Source organism: Nicrophorus vespilloides, unplaced genomic scaffold, assembly GCF_001412225.1.
Source record: "Nicrophorus vespilloides isolate i.1.1-1 unplaced genomic scaffold, Nicve_v1.0, whole genome shotgun sequence".
NCBI lineage: Eukaryota > Metazoa > Arthropoda > Insecta > Coleoptera > Silphidae > Nicrophorus > Nicrophorus vespilloides.
The window spans coordinates 402,986-421,496 of NW_017097731.1; the positions used below are offsets into that span (position 1 = coordinate 402,986).

Genomic DNA, 18,511 nt, shown 5'->3' on the forward strand with positions numbered 1-18,511 from the left:
GCAGTATAAATGTTGATGTATTGGAAACTAACTAATATGATCAGGGTGGTCTTGTTGCTGCAATGTTTTTATGTTTATTTATAATTTGATGCCGATATGAATGGCATGGAATTCATAATACTCTTACCGTTGTCGTATGTTTATTATAATTGTTTTCTATGCGATTTACGTGCCGATCGCGCTGATTACGCCAATTTGGCGAGGGGGGCCATTCGTGTTGCAAACTCATTGGATTTGCCGTCGGTGTATTAACCTTGGAAGCCACGATGACGCGACCGCCGAAAATGAGGTCGCATACCAGTTAACATCTCGACAAATTAAAACATACATGAAAGAAGCAGATAAAACATACGAAAATCATGAATGAGGAACAAGTTGAGCTCAGCTCGCCAATTCGGAGACAAGAAAGTGCCACTTTCGAACTCATACTTTGCTCGTCTCGGTTCCATTGGGGTGAAAGGTGCTAAGGCAAATTATTTACGCATTGTATATTTTTGTTTCCATAATTTCTCTAAATTTTTTACTTTATTTACAAATGGAATTGCTGCCCAAGCTATTACAATTTTATAAGCTTCTATTACCTAAAGTACTTTCTTAACAATTTTTTTTATTAATATTCTTTTCGGAACCTGAAAGCGGACCCCGTGGAATTGAAAAATAGGTGCCGTGTATTACATAATTTAATTTAACTTTAATATAATCCCTAAAACATTCGAATATCATCATAACTCAGTAAACAAAATATATACTTATGTTCGTTTATATAAAAAATAAAATAAATAAATGAAGAAAAAAAAAACAACAAATAAGTAGAGAACTTAGAAGTGAGCAAATCATCGAGAATTGAAGATTTTTGGGATATTGCCTATAGAATTAGACTTACACCTCCAGGTATAAGAATAGTCACTGGTCACCAGAGTAGTGACGAGAACAGAAAATTAAATAATGCCTAACAATATTTCTTTTATATATAATTATCTATACACATTCACTCGCAAAAAAAAATAAAATAAAAAAATATAATATTAACGATCACACATCACAGATTTTCATGAAATATTGACTCATCAAATTGAACTGCCTATGTCGTGTTGGTAGCGGGTGGTGAGATATTGTGCGGCATCGGTGAGTTGCCTCAGAGATTTGGTCAGTCCGTGGAGATGCCTCCGGAAATTCTGAGCAACAACCTGAGTTCTGTCGCTGACCTGAGGGGGTTCTTCGATACCGGAGTCGTTCTCATTGCCGATCTCGCTGTCGGAATCGCTGATGCTCGATGTCGAGGAGTTGGTCGAGGAGACACTCACAGTGGATGGCCTTCTGATGTGACCCTTCGGCGCTGCAAGTGTCGTCTGTGGAGCGACTTCCTTCACAACCTTCTCCTCTTCCTCAGGGCATTGCCCTTGTCCCCAAAGCAAATCAGCTTTGACGGTATTCAGCATGTTGTACATATCAAATAGATCAGCAGAATTAAGGATGCTGCTGATATTAGTCTTCTGCTTGGGCCCAGTGGTCGGATCCTGCTCATCACCAACTTTCAGGTCCATCAGACGACATGGTACGAGTATGGTTTCGTCCATAGTATTGACGCTCTTCACAAATTTCTCCATGGCGTTGAGGATACTTTGGTTCGAGAACTCGGTGTCGTCGTTCCTGGCGATGCGCTTCAAACAATTCCTTTAAACAACACATAGATTATTAAATATTGTTGAATTATCGATCAAAACAAATGAAGAAATATTTAAATAGTACGGAATTGAAAAGGACGCCGTTGACTAATTCGTGAGCTTGGAACTCCCAAGGTTCGTGTCAGCTGATGTAACAACTCTTACACTTTTCGTATGGAAAAGAAAATTATATTGCACTATGTGTGACACACTTATACATTGCATAATTACACATACATTATATTTCGTTTGGCGTTAAAATTTGATAATTAATTTTGGTTGTTGCAAGTGGCCGAAATTTTCTATGTACATGTTAGCTACTTGTGACGCTTTCACCCAATAACTACAGCTAATCCTCTAATTCACACAGTACGTGATTTCCTTTGATATTTACCTGCTGTTCTCCATGCTGGTGGTGATGTTCTCTGTGTAACTGCTCATCTTGATCGATTGGATGTAGAGAAAATCCTCAGTGTTTTAGATTTTTTGTTGGTATAAAAACTTCAAGTTTACCACTGAAGAACTGAACAACCGATACGAAACAGATACCAGTACGCCGCAGTCGAACTGAACGGCTTTTACCCACAAGCAGATAGTTTTATGAGAGGCGGTAAGGGGTGGGGATTCGGGTGCGGCGATCACCAATCGGACACACGCTCGGCTCGTGATACTACAAATATACTATATAAATAAAATGTCGAAAATTAACAGAAGGCACCTAATTGAAATAGCCAGGCACACTCCTGATGATAACCAGTCGCCCCCTTATCGCTGCTTCACTATGTACCTACTCCCACTGCTCCCTTGGCTTGGTACACTGGTTCAAAGCCACGATCAATACCTCCCGACACATTCACTCTAAATTTAGCGCACAACTTTCCGACGAACACTAATCTAGACCATCGTCGGTCAGGCCATAATTCCCAGTTCCCATTGGCCCGCAACACGCCACTCTTGCACCATTGGAGAGCGCAACCCTCACCTGATCCCAATTTCCACCGCGAATTTCAAATCTTCTTCGTCCCCAATCGAAGAGCATAACCAACCAAAACAACAACAACAACAACCATAGACATATTTATTAAACAATACATTACTTATTTTTCATCAATATAATTCATTATTCGCAATTGTACTTCAATAACAATTGCAAATGCTATTGTTTTTATGTTAATATTATTTAATAACTAGCACAGTTTACTTTTATATAATTTTTTTTTGTTCTAATAAGAAAATAAAATATCTTAGGTTTTTACTCTAACATGTTTGAATAATTGATTTCTTTGCACATAACCCATTCGTTCGACCATGCTTTACTCTGGTCAATAACCCTTTAGTATTAACTAAAATTTCTTTTGACGCAATCAATACAATTCTACTCTACACATTTATTGTTAACCGTTAATCTTTAACAGTTAAATTAATATTAACTTATTTAACTTAAGATTTAAACGTTAACTTTTGAAGAATGGAAAGCGCATTAGAACGTTAACTAAATCTTTAAAAAAAAAACATAAGTTACTTTCAAAGAAAGTATTTGAACAATTGAATTAAGAATCTTTACGTAACATCAAGATTGAAAATGTGAAAAAAATAAAATTTTATTTAAAATAAATAAATTTTGAAATGTTGTTCATTTAAAGCGATCAAGTATTAAAATAAGCTGAATTTTAAGTTGTTTTCGATCAATTGAATTAATTATTGTTACAGGAAATGTAGCACAACATACGTAAATTCGCTGTGCTTTGAACTGTTTCTATCGTCATGTAAAACAAAAAAAATCAAAGTTCATATGCGATTCACGGAAAATTCTATTCAATTAAAATATGATTGTGAAAAACAAAATCTAATTTACACGTGTTGAATTGGTTTAATAAGGGATACTTGGATAATTGTACAAATACTTACAAAAAAATTAACATTTTTTTACTTAATTATGTTTTTTGAATTACGTGATCATAGTGTAATGATTTCAGTATTTATCAAATAATTAAATAGGCTACAAGTATTATAAAAATGTGTAAACACATCTCGTATACACAACAAGATACTTGAAATGTAATTGATAAATTCTATAATTATTTGTTACTATCCACGGGATATTTAGCTACTTACACAATTACTTTGAAAAATTTTATTAATGGGTATCATTGTATAAAGCATTTAATAAATATTGGACTTTATGAAACTTTATGTGCAACATTCGAATGTCGTACATGTATTGTAAATACCAATTACTAGCCGCAGTCCTTATCAAGCAAATTATATATTTTTTTACAGTCTTCATTGTTTCACCTCTAATTGGTTTTGCCCAATTAAACAAACTATTGATTATGAAATGACATAACACGGACAAAATAAAATTTGCGCGTTTTTCAAATTTAACTGCAAAACATATATAATATTTGGTTTTCTTATTTGCAAATTGATTTCATAATCGTAAAGCAAGAGTGAGAGAGAGAGAGAGAGAATAAACATTATTTCACTCATAGTTTATCATTTGAATTGCATAATTTGAAACTGGTTTTCAGTGGTGTTACAATGTTTTTATTATTAATATTAGCAAACATTTTTATCTGCTCGCTGTTTCCGCTTTGCGTCACGTGTTTACTGAATGTTTTCAGTTTTTAGAAGAGAACTAGGAAGCTATAAAAAATATATATATATATAAAATAATGTAAAGCAGTTCTTCCAGTTAGAACCTCAACGGTCATGTAACATACTTAAACACGAATCTTAAAATTGAAATAGATTATATAATTCAGTTTGTTACTGTAAATGAATTACGCGATTCACTGTATGTAATAATTGCGATTCCTACTCTCGATATTAATTGTCGACAATTAGATTCAGCAGTTTCTCTAAATGTGACTGTTTAATGTTGTTCTGACTTGTGTCTCGAATGTGAAACCGTAATTGCGGTCGCAATTACGTTCTGCGAACAAGAAAGAAGTGACAGATGCAAACACATTTTAATCATAATCATTTTCGCTTATATCTGCCATTTTAATGCCTGCTTTATGGAAAGCAACTAAACCAGGTACTTCTTTCGTGGGATACACGCCAGGCCAGCAGATAAACTGCTATTGCTATGTTAATTGCTATTGCGTTCTTGCAGGCAATTGCTGCTTGTTCTTTTCGTTTGACGTCAGGCGATCCGTCGCTGTGCATACCTAGTTTATCATTATTTTCATGGATCCCATCGATTACCATTGAACGATTCTTAATTAGTTTGTGTTTCCCTACGACTATAACATCACGTACAAAGAAGTTAGAAACAAACAATTAAACTCGAACGCAATTATAGAACAATTGATACCACAAAGCAGGTTATAGTTATGAATTGTCAACAAATTTCATTCAGAAACTAGCGAGCTTACAAAGTACTCTCACATTTTACATACTATTTATAGTAGTTTATAAACACTGGGAACACATCCAACATGTATAGAATTTATATACAAAATGTCAGAACTGAGACTACATCTTAATGTTGGAATACAAATAATTATTGCACCGAATGAAAATAACGATTAAAACAAGATCACTTTCTCTTTCTTATATATTTGTGTAAGGTAATTATTAGGAAAGTTAACTTTAGCAACCGAATTGAGTATTCGATAATTATAAAGTTGCTAACTTCCACCAGTATTTATGAAATCATTTGCATGGTAATCCTAAAGATTCGATATATTAGATTCCCAGTGTGAGATTTTCCTTCCGTCACAAGCCGTCAGCAATACTAAATGTTTTATTCTTTAAACTATTTGTTTAATGTCTGTACAAGTTCGTTTTTCTATTATTAAATATTTAACACCATTTGCGTAGTTACAGGTAAACTTCCTGCGGCGATTGCAAATTGTTTTCATTTCTTTGTTTCTCCTGAATATATAAAAGTAAATATAAAAAAAATTATGTATGTAGTCAGGTGTCAAATATCGAAGTCGCATGGAAATTAGCGAATTGACTACGCAAATATTTGCGTAGACTGTGCAAGTACATCGTTTGTTTAGGAAATCTTTATTTTTCCTTTTGTTCCACGAGGTTTTTCCTTCTCAGCATCATTTCTTTTTTTATTCTCACTTGGCAATCTCAGAGACATTATTTTTAGATTCGCATGTCTAATGTTAAGTTATTAGGCGCTTCCATTGAATTTCAGCTGACTTTTACCATTGATGACGTTGCTACATCTGTTATTATTTTATTTTAAGCCCGATGGTACACGAACCTGATTGTTTATACTGGCAATGTCATTCACATAATTATTTCATGTTTACACAGTTCTTCTACTACCTTAGTTTTGTAATATAAGTATACCAAACTCAAGAGAATTGACAGACAACTGGTATTGAAATATTTACAATCTCATTGACTACTTCTCGTCAATATAATATACTCAAAACTGTAAACGGTGTTGAAAATTTGTTATGTCAAATTTCAATCCTATTTCAAAACATAATAATTTTATAACCTACAGTTATGATAGAATAATAATAATAAAAGACGGAATGAGTATTTCCAGGAAGTTATGCCACAATATAATTATGATTATTGGGTATTAAAAAAAAGGGTCATCGTCGACCCCAGTTTATGGTGCAGGTAAACTTTGGTTGGTGCAGTGGACACAATTTTCGTAATAATCACAGGAAAGAGATTAAAATATTCATAAATTATATTTCTGTCGGCAGACTATATTCAATGGTAATGGGAGGTCTATTATAACAATTAGGGCCCTTTGAACCCGAAAGTTCATCAAATAACAATAGTTTTTTGTTCGGCATGAATTCCTCCATAAATTACGGTCAATGCAAGGCGAGTGATAATGAAGCTTGCAGTCGTCCGGTCAGAATCGGATAAGTGGTAAATGAAGATGCGAGAGCGACGAAGAAGGAAAAAAAGTAAAAAGTTAGTAATAATAATAATGATGAAGCAAAGGAAGAGATGCAAGCATTTTGGATCTGGTGATCGTACGGACCAATGGGAGTTGGCCAATTTCAACGACCGCCGACACTAAATTCCGTAAGTGCGGTCGCATGACACACCGACTAATTCACCAAAGGGATTACATAATGAAAGCCGATTTGCTGCGTGCGGCAGCAACATAAACAAACCAAAGGTTTTTGATCAATTGGACATCCCACGCACAGATCGATTTGGAGAGGTCCGCGTTGCCACTCTTCAACGATCATTTGATTTAGACATGTATAAAAAAAAATCATAATACGTTTAGGAAAATTCGTAAATTTTCTATTATTATTTACATTTATTAAATAATAAACCTACAATTCGTAATGTCAAAAAATAAATATAATCTCTCTGAATATTGATCTAAAGCAAATATTCATGAATTACATTTTTCTCCTATCGATTTTCCAATATCACGCATTACCAGCAGGTTTTCCCCCAGAAAACCCTTTCCATAAACATTCGTAAACGAAACCTAAAAAAAAACTACTAGAAAGATCAATTGCATAACGCTTTGTTATTCTTTGGCACTTGCAACATAATAGCTTTCTATTTTGTCATGATTCCAAAGTACATTTATCAAATGAACGATTTTTGCAAAATATAAAAAATATTTCTCATTTAATTTCCAAATTATAGTTCATTAATAAATTATATATTTACATAATTATTACAAAAAATTACTTATAATTCGATAAATTATACAAATAAAATTGCATACTCATGTTATATGATATACACTTTTTTTTAATATTTATCTATAGAATATATGAATAGCAAACTGGCAGTAAAAAAGTTAGTAGAAAATGGGAAATCGGACTGTTAAAAAATACATCAATTTAATAATGTTAAAAAATCGATAAAAAAATGAATTTTTATTAGTAACTTTATGATGGAAAATAGAGAACATTTTATAACAAACGCTTAGAATTTTAATGTCGCTAACCGAGAAAAACAAAACGATTTGACCGGAAAAAGAAGTCAGATATCGATAGAGCTAATAGGTTATTTGGGTAATATGATAATATAAAACGAGCATGGATTTGCATTAGAATCTATTAATTGATTATTATAATAACACGTATTCTTTTTTAGAAAGGAAATTACAAATTCTAATTAATTATTTTTGTCACGGAATAATAATTTGTTTGGTATTTATGACTTTTTTTTGTAAAGATAAATCATGTAAATTTATTTAGTTGAATGTTGAATGAACTGAAAAGTAGTTCTAAGAAGTATAATCAAAATTTCATTATGCACTGAAATCTAGTTTCAGAAATGAGACAATTGCATTCAATTATTCAATTTATATCAATTGGTTATCTTTGAGCGTAGAATAATGTTTCATTTAGACTACAAGATCTTCCATATGATTATACATAATATAGTTTACTTAAATTGAATCAATGAGAAACAAAATGTAGATACAATTTATATCAATTAAATACGTCTCTTATAGCTTATTATTGAGCTCAAGAAGAATGTTTTTTTTGTAGATACTTTAGAAGTCCAAAGCAGTTTATGCGCATATCAAATGAAAACAAGAAAACTATTATCTAAATGTCACTTCTATGGGAATGCTGCTATCCACGTCCGAGTCAAAAATAGATGATCAGATCGGTATGCGTGATATATTCGCACAAGCTTGGATCAATCTCGTTGTTCATCATAAACACACCGTGGTCATTTAACAGATGCGTAGGTTTTGTGAATCGTGTGCATATATACATAGCAATGACATTCATAATCAAGTACTGAAATATTGTCAATTTAAAGTTAGAAGGCTCATCAATCTCGTCAACGTCCTGAAATCGATCCTTTTCGCTTGACCCAACCCCACTGCTGTCCACCATTGATGCATAATCCACAGTACTCTATTATTAACTGAACATACAGTTTTTAAACGTCATATGTTTCATCATTTCTGCGTACTCATTTTAATCAACCTTCCAAGACAACAACGAATTGCGACTCTAGAAGTCTAAGTTATTCTGAAGTGGGCCTTGAAACAAGTTCATGAACATGTAATGCTGGAATTGCTTGCAAATAATATAAATGTTATTGTAATAATGTCTTAGAAACATGAAAGTTTTAGTACTTAACTGCCACCGTAATATTACTAATCTTTGTGACCGCTATTGTAGCAAGTGCGTAAGTTAAATATTTTATTGCTATTAAGAAGTTCTTTGCAAATTTTATCAGAATCGTATGATTATAAATAAATAATGATAAAGAAATTTGTTGCAGTAGCAAAAAAACAAATTTGGATGTTTCCTAATCTGTTGATGTTTTTGAAACGTAGTAAAAACAAAAACATTATTTCTTGTTTTGTTTCGAGTGTTGACTAATACGTATATCATATTGATTGTTAACGAGAGGTTGTTAACATTATTTTGTTCCATTGTGAAAAACCCTATATTTATTGATCGTGTCCCTATGGTAATCCGCTGAGGTCGTAGTAATTTTTACGAGAAGTATTTAAAACTTTAATTTGCACTTGTAGCGACATCTAGACTTTTTAACTGTATATTAACATCGAGTCTTTAATTAAAATGTAAAAAAAATAAACTTTATAAAAGTAAGAATGTTTGAATCAACCAGGTGAAATAAAAGAAAAAGCAATTTCTGTATTTGTGTTTTTAATAAAATGAGGGGACATTATTCGTCAGGCAAATGAAAACATTGGAGATGTACACAGATATATAACAACACCAAACCACAATAAAAATGTTCAAATTAAGTCTATATTTGTAGATATCTAACAGAAGCCTTCAAATTCAAGGGTTACGTATAATTTTGGATTATATAAGGTGCGGGAGTATTGAATGGATTTGGGTTGTGTTCTCGGTTTCATATAAAAAAAATTCCTTTATTTTCTAGATTGTTTTAAGGAACATTACATAAAAAAATAATAATTAAGTTACTTTAAAATACACACAATAGTTACCATATCTTGTTTTTTTTTTGTTGTTGCAAGTTTGCTTCTCGGGTTTCAGAATTTTAAAAATTTTCAGTAGCTGGTCAACTATAAACGAACATTTATATAGATATTTATATATATATATAATAACCGAAAACTAACAATAAAACGATGGGTTAATAAAAACTGAATGAGAGAAGAAAACAATCTAAGACGATGTTACAACAAAATCTAGGAAATAAGGAAAATTTTCAATCACAATACATTTGCTTGCAAAATTTCTTCCTCTGAGTAATATTTTCTTTTATATAGTTTTTGTTTCAAATATGCCTCGTCTTTTGTTTTACTTGTTATTAATACCTTTTTTTGTGTTTAGTATCTTTCATCCTTCGTTTATTTCCTAATCTTATAACTTAAAGTCTTTTTATAATAATTATTCTTTTGCCTAAATTATGCGATAAATAATTTCCCTTTTTTTTTAATAATATTTTTAATCTTAACGTTTATAAAACAACCTATTAATTAAGTTATATATTAATTACATATAAAGTTGGAGTCAGTTCAATAATAGTTAGAAAATCGTTATTTTCCTTATTTATTTATATTTTTTTTTTGTTTGTATTAAGTTTGTTGATTTTGTTTTAAGTTTAAAGTTTTTAAAAATACATCGCATGTTGCATTTTGAGCAAAAATTTTTAGAATATTGAATGAGATTTCTTCTTCTTTTTGGTTTGGTTTCCATTTACACTAAACAAAACAACATTGTATCAAATGCAACACTTAGTAGATATAATTTGTATGTTTGGTTTGTTTGTTTGTTGTTATCCTTACATTGAACACCAATTTTAAAATGTAAAATTAAATATATAACACCGCAACATATTTATTCACCCCACAAAACGGGGAGTTATATAAAGCACACACCAATTATTACCTATATACAAGAAGATTTAGAATATCGGATATTGAGCTGCTTATACATATATGTTACATATACATATAATATTTAGATTTTTTTCTAAAACAAATTGAAAGAACCAAACGTCGTAAGTACGTTTCTCCTGTTTCATTTTTTTTTAAATAATTTAACACTTCATGAACGACGTCAGTGGCGCGTTATATCCTGGCCAACGTTTCAAATTCGGGTTCAGCTGAGGAGCCTATATCACCAGTACCTGAATATGCCAGGAAACGATGGTCGGACACAAGACGATTGCCTCGAGATAGCTCCCAAACACAGTATGTGCGAGTATAGATACAAAATATAAATGCTTCAAGATTCGTTTAGGAAGTGTTAAAGAGAGGTAGAATTATTTTGTTCTACATCCGCTCAGATCATGAGGTAAATAAATATGTCATTTCGATTCGCATTAGCACACGATATTACACAACAATATTGCCTCATCATTCTCCCATTTTGTTTTAATAAAAGATTGTCACTTGTAAATATATATAATATAATATTTTTTTTTTTCTCGAAAAATATGTCTCACGTATTCACACTGCTAGCAAGTAGTTTCAAGTATAGGACAACGGCATGTGCTTAGACATGTTGAAATATTACCATTACAAGCGGGCAAAGATCTCGTTTTCAGTGGAGGAAGGGGTCTGGTTTGTGGAGAGTTTTGAGCACTGTTGCACTGTCGTTCCAAGATTCCAGTAAGAATATGCAATGGTGATTGGTTCAGGTTGTTGGTCGTCTGCACAGTGGGTCGGCACTCGGTCCTACCCACTGCTATAGGCTAGAACAGCTTCTCTCCGGGAGAGCTGGAAGTACCGGAACTAACAGTGCAATCTTCCCCGATCAGCTGATGTCAGTTGACCAACTCCACGTTCACAAATTGCTTCAGTCTCTCGAAATACGCGGGAAACAACTCCACGTCATTATGTCCAGCGCCCTACGATAATAAAAAAACATTATTTCACTATAGATACACCCTGTACACCTAGAATTCACTCACCTCAACCCAAAGGGGTTCCACGGCCCGAGGACATCTCTCGAATATGGTACGACCATGTGTAAAGTCTATAATCTCATCTTCTGTTCCATGGATCAACAGAGTCGGCGAAGTCACCTTCGGAATCTTTTCAATACTAAAAAAATAACCGTTTAATTTTAAAGTTAATACATAATATACGCATATTAAAATATATAATTCAAGTGGCAGTACTTGCTAACTGTCTTGACCTTTGTCACGGTTAAGCGTTTATTATTGTACGCAATACTAGTATGTTGTTATTATTATTGTTTGGGTTTCTTGTGAAACCTTGAGTTGGTCAAGGAACTCTTTGTTCAACATTGTTTAAATCTTTTGTTTCAAAAATGAAAATATAACAAATCACAATTACTGGGTCTGTTAACCAGATCACGTTTCAAGTAGAAATGTTTATTATAAATTAAAAGTATGTTAAATATTCCAGGAAGTCTATTTTCGTAATCTGAATCTTATGAATTTACTTATCTAAATACTAGTGATGAAGATTCATATAAAACAAAGCCCAATCTTATAATGATTATCAAACAGGAATGCAATGTACTCAGTAATTCTGATAAAATCGCTAATGATCGATTCGGATAAAAAAAAAGCTTCTTAGAAAATGCGTCATTCGGATCGGGATGCTACGGATCAATAAAATGGTATGCATTACTAATCCAAAGTAAATGATTTCCTTTCCATTATGTTACGTAAAACCTTGTGGGGGTTGACGCGTGTTTTTTTTTTTGTATATATTTCCTCTCTATTGTGCAGACTCATTCGAAAATTTCAACTCGCTTCTGTTGTGTACAAAATAGGTCAATGTTATGAACAGAGCGATCGTAGGTTGAGAAAGGCGGAACTAGAGAGAAATATTAACAAGTCTTTCACTTCTTCACCGGATTATTGATTCATATATTGATTAATCATTAGATCTCAAGAGCGATTTTAAATTTTCTCTGTTAAAAGCGCTAAAAATGATGTTTGGTGTATCATTTACGCAACGGAATATTGATTCGTAAAAAGTAAACAGGAATTAGATATAATGAGAAAATGTAACAATTATGTGACCTCGCGTTTGTGTGTATTTTCGTATCTCGGATGAATATTTGAAGGGAATATACACCTCGCTTTTATCACTCGCTCATATTATTTAGTTTAATCAAATATAACAAAAAGTACATTATCTATCTGCCATGCTAATAATAATTTTATCTTGTGTGTGCATGCATGAACAATAAAATTTTCGATGAGCACAAAGAATATTTTGCAACTTTACATTTTTTTATATACAATGAGACCTAATTAAATAGCATGATTGTCAATTAATTTTTGTGACACATCATTTGTTGATTATGAATATCAATATTGTACTCATTATTTATTACCTGGGGAATACATCGAAGAACCAAGTCCTCTTGGTTTTGGGGAATGCCACTCTCATACCAGACATGAGTGGAGAGTGCAGGATCACAGCACCAACCTCATATCGGGAAGCCAGATCTACTGTAGGCACAGTGCCAATACTCTGCCCATAGAGGATTATGTTCTCGGGGCTGATGCCATAGCGAGTCCTTAGAGCTAACCAGGCTGCATCAATGTCAGCGTAGAGGTTCTTCTCAGATGGCTTGCCACCGCTAAGTCCATAGCCAGAGTAGTCATAACCAAATACATTGCAGTTTATACTAGAGCCTAAGTTTAGATAAAAGGTGCTCATCTGGCCTAAATCGACGGCGTTTCCATGTGAGAACAGAATGGTGAATCTGGCAGTGGAGCTGCATCGGACGAAAACACAGGCGATTTTGTTGCCGCGGCTAGTTCTGGTGTAGAAACCTTCTACGTTTTCCTTCTCCCTTTCGGAGAACTGCCATTCGGCCCTTTCTGAAAGTGTCAGTGAGTATTTGCCGCTTCCATCGGCGAGGAAGTCGTATGTGGGCTCTGGTGGTATGAAAGCCAATTTGGCTGCGATCCTGCTCGGACAGGGAGGACAACAGAGCAAGCAACACCACTCACTAATACTCAGACCATTCATCTTCACTACGTTTAATTCAACTACGGCTGCGAAACTAACGTTTTTTCTAATAAATAACCACTAAACAAAACTTTTCAGCAACTACAATAAAACGCGACGTCCATTGTTACAAGCGCCATTTTATTTTGTGAACCTTCAAAAACTTTCAGTGCTGCCACTGTTCGAATACTAAAAAGAGTTGCTAGAACTGCACACCTTTTATACTTGACCAATATCCACCAATATCAATCTATTGTTTACATACCTATACAATGCACAATTCATAATCAACGCATTTTTGCGCTATTAATCGTCCTTTATCAATTATTTACATTTTACTCATACCTTAATTATCAATAAAACAATTCTTTGCTCAAACAACTTTTAAAGTCAAATAAACAGCAATAAACATTTAAACTACTTTAAACAATAGGAAGGATATCAAATGTTTACCTTCTATTTATGGTTCTATCACAAATTACTAAAGCATAACATTTTCTCTTTAAAATATTATAAATTAACGCTAGCTTCGTTATGCATTTTTGTCCTTATCAAATATTCCCATTTACGACTATTCATTCATTATGAATCAGTATCAAAAAATGTTTTATCATCAAAACGTTACAATTCAATTGCTTCCATACACAAAATACAATTCAATTTGCAATATGGTTGTGTCAAAAAACAAAATAATTATCTACTGAATAAATAATCAATAAATAAAACAATAATCTTTTATTAATAGCAATTAATAAAATTTTCCTGTCTTTTGTTTTATTTTCCTAAATAACATTGATTTAGTAAAACAGCCTAAACAACATAAAAATTTAACAGTCAGCCACTTGAGTCACAAGAATTATTATCCTTGAGAGTAAAGCATATTCACCGTCTACTCGGAGAAATCTCTTAAGTGACTCATAGAAAGTAACTGCTTAAAAAGTGTACCAACGATGATTCCCCAACCTAAGAAGAATGGTTGTTTTGTTCTAACTCACTATAATTACATAATAATATTTGTCTATGTGTAACATAATCTTTGCTCTAATTTGTATTAATATAATTGCATTCCCATATATCCAACTTATGCAAGTATCATATGCATTTGAATTGAGTCATCCGCATTACCATCATCATTCGTCTCATAAAAAAAAGATTACGTATTAACTAATCTGCATGTAACCTTGAAAGAGCAATAAATTCTTCGTCAGAGATGCAGAAGTTTAGATGAGTCATAAAGTAAATATATCTGTTTGTAGTTATTTAAGATCTCTGTGATAAGATTTCGAAAACTGGGTATTACAGTTTATAAATAGCAATTACAAATCATATCATATAAACAACATTTATTATAATAACATTCTGTAAAACTATCAATTGAAACATAAAAAAAACATTTAAATATTACATTACAAAATAAAGTATCATACATTTAGCAGCATAATTAAAAAATAGTTAATAAAATATTCTATTTAAACAGTTAAAAAATATCTATTGGACTATTTGGTATTGGTATGACACAATGTTTTCAAAAATTTTAGGTGTAATACTGAGAAATGGAATAAATTCCACATGGAATATTGGCTATGTAGATGTGACTCCTTTTCGTGCCACCAGCAAATTGAGTACAGGATGCTTCTGGACATAGCTGACTGCTTTCTTATGGGTAACCATAGTAAAATCATATCCATTGCATTGCAAAATCTTATCATGAACCCTCAATCCACTTCTAGAAGCTGGACTGGACTCATGAACTTCAGTCACATAGATGCCCTACCAAGAGATTAAAATGATTAAATGTTCATTTCTCATATTCAGCTTACATTATCTGTATATCCTTGTGGACTTTTCCAGCAGTCCTGGTCAATGCCTCCACCAATTTTGAAGCCACAGATGAGTTTGTCTCCTTCAACTTCCTTGTGGAGTGTGATGGGAATCTTAAGATAAATAGAGTTGTAGTTACAGCAATTATTAACAATGTTTTTTTTGTACTTACACACAAGCATTCCATAGCAGTGCCTGCTTGATGCTGAAATGCCATTTTAGCCATGACTGCTGCGTTTAATTAGTTTGTTTACTTTTACGAAAAATAACAAACTGAAGATATTTCCAAGCTGGCAGCTTCTTTATTGATATTGATGTCAGCGCGACTATATATTATAAAGAACCGTTGTTCCTCAAGTAGTGGTAGTTTGGTTTACTACTTCAGATCTTGTTGCTTGCCAGATTTTACTTGATGCAATACAAACAATAATAAAGCTGATTGTTAGATCACGCTCTACTCCAAACTGGTTTTGAGATCATTTATCGGACTTGCGCCATATCCAAACACCATCCATGATATAGCAACAGGCGCGCACGCGGAGAACACCCACTGATCTCACTGTAGTTAGGTTGTCAGAGTGCAAGAGAAATTTGTTCTTGTGTTTATACATATTCAGTGATATTCCATCTGCGTTTTGGTTTCTACGTTTTAACAAATATTTTTAAATCATAACTATATATAACAATTTTATATACACGTTACGGAAAGCAACGTAAGGTTAATTAAGGGCGAGACAAGCTGAAAAGCGATTATTACAATTAAACATATAAATTAGTGAATTACCTACAAAGAGAAATATAAACAGCAATCATGGCTAAAATGGCATTTCAACATCAAGCAGGAACTGCAATGGAATGCTTGAGTGTAAGTAATAAGTTTTATGAATATCGAACAACTTACTCATTGATTACTCATCACAGATTCCAATTACATTGCACAAAGATGTAGATGGAGAAAACCTTATTTGTGGATTCAAAATAGGTGGTGGCATAGACCAGGATTGTAGGAAGAGTCCTCAAGGATACACAGATAATGTAAGTAATATGGATAACCATTGAAGTTGATTTAATTAGTTTTTTATTTTGTAGGGAATTTATGTGACTGAGGTTCATGATTCAAGCCCAGCATCTAGAAGTGGCCTTCGGGTGCATGACAAAATATTGCAGTGCAATGGCTATGATTTTACAATGGTTACCCATAAGAAGGCTGTTAGCTATGTGCAAAAACACACTGTACTTAATTTACTTGTAGCCCGTAAAGGAGTCACATCAACTTAAATATAAGTTTATATACAAACATTACAAAAGACATTCCATGACCCAAGTTTTCAGTATTAGAAATGATTGTGTCATAGTTACCAAATATTCCAATATGTGCACCATGTGTGTTTTAGCGCTTCATGTTTACTGTTTCTTTACAAATTGTTCAAAAATAAATGTTTTACAGATCATTAAAGGCTATATACTATTTTAGGAGAATATAAAAAAAAGTAAATAGTCTAATCAATGAGGAATGTAATAAAGCCATTGTATTGTGTATGTGATTTATGGTTATGAACATTATTTAGAAAAATATATAGTATACAGCATAAATAAGCCAAAAAAAAAAGAACATTTGTCTGTTCAGGCAATTTGCTGACCAAATATTACAAATAAAATGTTATATGACCAAATGCATTTTTCATTTCTATTTACTTCATATTTTCCAAATTAACTTTTATCTTTTGATTGTGCTTATCTCCATAGATAGATTTTTTCTATGTAGATGTACTCGATATAATGTTTTTCTCAATAGTCGCCGATTAAATTACGTTGTAAACATGGCTCTGCGTTGGGGAATCGCCTCAGCTGGAAAAATTTCCAATGATTTCGTGTGTGCTTTGCAGACATTACCCGATAAAAATCATGAAGTCGTTGCAGTGGCAGCGAGATCTTTGGAAACGGCCAAGGTATTTTCAGAAAAGTTAAACATTCCTCAAGCTATTGAGGGTTACGAAAGCTTGGCAAAATGCGAGAACATAGGTAACCTAAATATGAAGTTAATTAATATTATTGTATAATTTATTTTAGACATTGTTTATGTCGGTGTTATAAATACGGGTCATTTTGAGGTGAGTAAAATGATGCTGCAACATGGTAAACATGTTCTTTGCGAGAAACCTCTGACTCTTAATCGGAAGCAAAGCCAAGAACTGGTAGCATTTGCTAAGGAGAAGAAGTTGTTTCTTATGGAAGCAGTTTGGTCTCGCTGTTTCCCAATTTATAAAAAACTTAGGGAAACTCTGGACTCAGGAATAATCGGCGATGTGAAATACGTAAACGCATGTTTCGGTTTCCCCATTGCAGAAGTTCCAAGATTGAAGTTAATATTATATATGTTATGTATTATGCAATTTATAATTCATCAATTGTAGCACGAAAGAACTTGGCGGTGGAACCATTCTAGATTTGGGCGTGTACACTTTGCAATTCTGTCAGTTCGTATTCAAAGGGTTAAAACCGACAAAGTTTCTGGGATCCGGGTATTTGAATGTAAATAATGTCGATGAATCTGCAAACGCAATTATTCAATATCCTGGAAAGGCTACTGCAGTAATTTCGACTACTTCTGTAGCTACTTTCTCTAACGAAGCAACCATTATAGGAACAAAGGGTGCAATCAAAGTAAGTCTTCGAAATTAAAGAATTTCTTTACATATATAGGTATTTCTTCTTTTAATAATAACGACTTAAGTTACAAAACTAAAGACTTTTAAATAAGTTAAAAACTTCATTTTCTAGTGTAGCTTTATATATAATTTTATCTTTTTCGAATATCTTTAGATTCCAATGTTTTGGTGCCCAACTAAGATGGAAATTAACGACGAGACTTTCGAGTTCGAGTTACCCAAAAGTCAAGCAGAGTTTAACTTCTTCCATAGCACCGGTCTTTCTTACGAGGCCGAAGAATGTAGGCGTTGCATAAAAGACGGGCTGCTTGAAAGTCCTCACATGTCTCATGAAGAGAGTTTAGGGCTATCCGAGTTGATGGATATGTGGAGGAAAAATGTTGGGGTAGTCTTTGAACAAGATCTATAATTTTGTCAACGTTTTCAGATCTTATGGTAAAAAATAAAGAAAAGGTTATTAAAAAAAGATAGATACATAAATATTA

The 18,511-nt window shown here is 32.9% G+C and overlaps 5 protein-coding genes across 6 annotated transcripts; 2 read left to right on the top strand and 3 right to left on the bottom strand.

The window, feature by feature from the left end:
- Positions 1 to 678: 678 nt before the first annotated feature.
- LOC108560843 (mid1-interacting protein 1-B) lies at positions 679 to 2,556 on the bottom strand. Of its 2 annotated transcripts, XM_017918556.1 has the most exons (3): positions 2,383 to 2,556; positions 2,059 to 2,334; positions 679 to 1,674 (listed from the first exon to the last, which is right to left on the bottom strand). In XM_017918556.1, the coding sequence occupies exons 2-3, from the start codon at positions 2,103 to 2,105 to the stop codon at positions 1,068 to 1,070; spliced, it is 654 nt and encodes a 217-aa protein (XP_017774045.1). In that variant the 5' UTR covers positions 2,106 to 2,334; positions 2,383 to 2,556; the 3' UTR covers positions 679 to 1,067. The 2 variants fall into 2 exon arrangements, with proteins under 2 accessions (XP_017774045.1, XP_017774044.1); XM_017918555.1 differs by having other exon boundaries at positions 2,059 to 2,556.
- A 6,695-nt stretch (positions 2,557 to 9,251) lies between these two features.
- Positions 9,252 to 13,703, bottom strand: LOC108560842 (protein ABHD17B). The gene is made up of 3 exons (XM_017918554.1): positions 12,914 to 13,703; positions 11,511 to 11,643; positions 9,252 to 11,447 (listed from the first exon to the last, which is right to left on the bottom strand). Exons 1-3 carry the CDS (start codon positions 13,555 to 13,557, stop codon positions 11,364 to 11,366), a joined length of 861 nt encoding a protein of 286 aa, XP_017774043.1. The 5' UTR covers positions 13,558 to 13,703; the 3' UTR covers positions 9,252 to 11,363.
- A 1,259-nt stretch (positions 13,704 to 14,962) lies between these two features.
- LOC108560824 (uncharacterized protein C45G9.7-like) lies at positions 14,963 to 15,775 on the bottom strand. The gene is made up of 3 exons (XM_017918521.1): positions 15,530 to 15,775; positions 15,357 to 15,470; positions 14,963 to 15,306 (listed from the first exon to the last, which is right to left on the bottom strand). Exons 1-3 carry the CDS (start codon positions 15,581 to 15,583, stop codon positions 15,118 to 15,120), a joined length of 357 nt encoding a protein of 118 aa, XP_017774010.1. The 5' UTR covers positions 15,584 to 15,775; the 3' UTR covers positions 14,963 to 15,117.
- Positions 15,776 to 15,905: 130 nt separating this feature from the next.
- On the top strand, positions 15,906 to 17,030 carry LOC108560823 (uncharacterized protein C45G9.7-like). The gene is made up of 3 exons (XM_017918520.1): positions 15,906 to 16,222; positions 16,279 to 16,392; positions 16,447 to 17,030. Exons 1-3 carry the CDS (start codon positions 16,169 to 16,171, stop codon positions 16,633 to 16,635), a joined length of 357 nt encoding a protein of 118 aa, XP_017774009.1. The 5' UTR covers positions 15,906 to 16,168; the 3' UTR covers positions 16,636 to 17,030.
- Positions 17,031 to 17,139: 109 nt separating this feature from the next.
- On the top strand, positions 17,140 to 18,492 carry LOC108560837 (trans-1,2-dihydrobenzene-1,2-diol dehydrogenase-like). The gene is made up of 4 exons (XM_017918546.1): positions 17,140 to 17,379; positions 17,428 to 17,719; positions 17,772 to 18,021; positions 18,181 to 18,492. The coding sequence occupies exons 1-4, from the start codon at positions 17,178 to 17,180 to the stop codon at positions 18,433 to 18,435; spliced, it is 999 nt and encodes a 332-aa protein (XP_017774035.1). The 5' UTR covers positions 17,140 to 17,177; the 3' UTR covers positions 18,436 to 18,492.
- Positions 18,493 to 18,511: the final 19 nt, after the last annotated feature.

Bases quoted from the DNA above. Each gene is read 5' to 3' on its own strand.
- LOC108560843 (XM_017918556.1), bottom strand. From the start codon at position 2,105: ATGAGCAGTTACACAGAGAACATCACCACCAGCATGGAGAACAGCAG. The intron at 1,675-2,058 runs GTAAATATCAAA...TGTTGTTTAAAG, and splicing joins ACCAGCATGGAGAACAGCAG to GAATTGTTTGAAGCGCATCG.
- LOC108560842 (XM_017918554.1), bottom strand. From the start codon at position 13,557: ATGAATGGTCTGAGTATTAGTGAGTGGTGTTGCTTGCTCTGTTGTCCT. The intron at 11,644-12,913 runs GTAATAAATAAT...TTATTTTTTTAG, and splicing joins TTCTTCGATGTATTCCCCAG to TATTGAAAAGATTCCGAAGG. The intron at 11,448-11,510 runs GTGAGTGAATTC...TTATTATCGTAG, and splicing joins TGGAACCCCTTTGGGTTGAG to GGCGCTGGACATAATGACGT.
- LOC108560824 (XM_017918521.1), bottom strand. From the start codon at position 15,583: ATGGCTAAAATGGCATTTCAGCATCAAGCAGGCACTGCTATGGAATGC. The intron at 15,471-15,529 runs GTAAGTACAAAA...ATTTATCTTAAG, and splicing joins CTGCTATGGAATGCTTGTGT to ATTCCCATCACACTCCACAA. The intron at 15,307-15,356 runs GTAAGCTGAATA...ATCTCTTGGTAG, and splicing joins CACAAGGATATACAGATAAT to GGCATCTATGTGACTGAAGT.
- LOC108560823 (XM_017918520.1), top strand. From the start codon at position 16,169: ATGGCTAAAATGGCATTTCAACATCAAGCAGGAACTGCAATGGAATGC. The intron at 16,223-16,278 runs GTAAGTAATAAG...TACTCATCACAG, and splicing joins CTGCAATGGAATGCTTGAGT to ATTCCAATTACATTGCACAA. The intron at 16,393-16,446 runs GTAAGTAATATG...TTTATTTTGTAG, and splicing joins CTCAAGGATACACAGATAAT to GGAATTTATGTGACTGAGGT.
- LOC108560837 (XM_017918546.1), top strand. From the start codon at position 17,178: ATGGCTCTGCGTTGGGGAATCGCCTCAGCTGGAAAAATTTCCAATGAT. The intron at 17,720-17,771 runs GTTAATATTATA...CATCAATTGTAG, and splicing joins GCAGAAGTTCCAAGATTGAA to CACGAAAGAACTTGGCGGTG. The intron at 18,022-18,180 runs GTAAGTCTTCGA...GAATATCTTTAG, and splicing joins GAACAAAGGGTGCAATCAAA to ATTCCAATGTTTTGGTGCCC.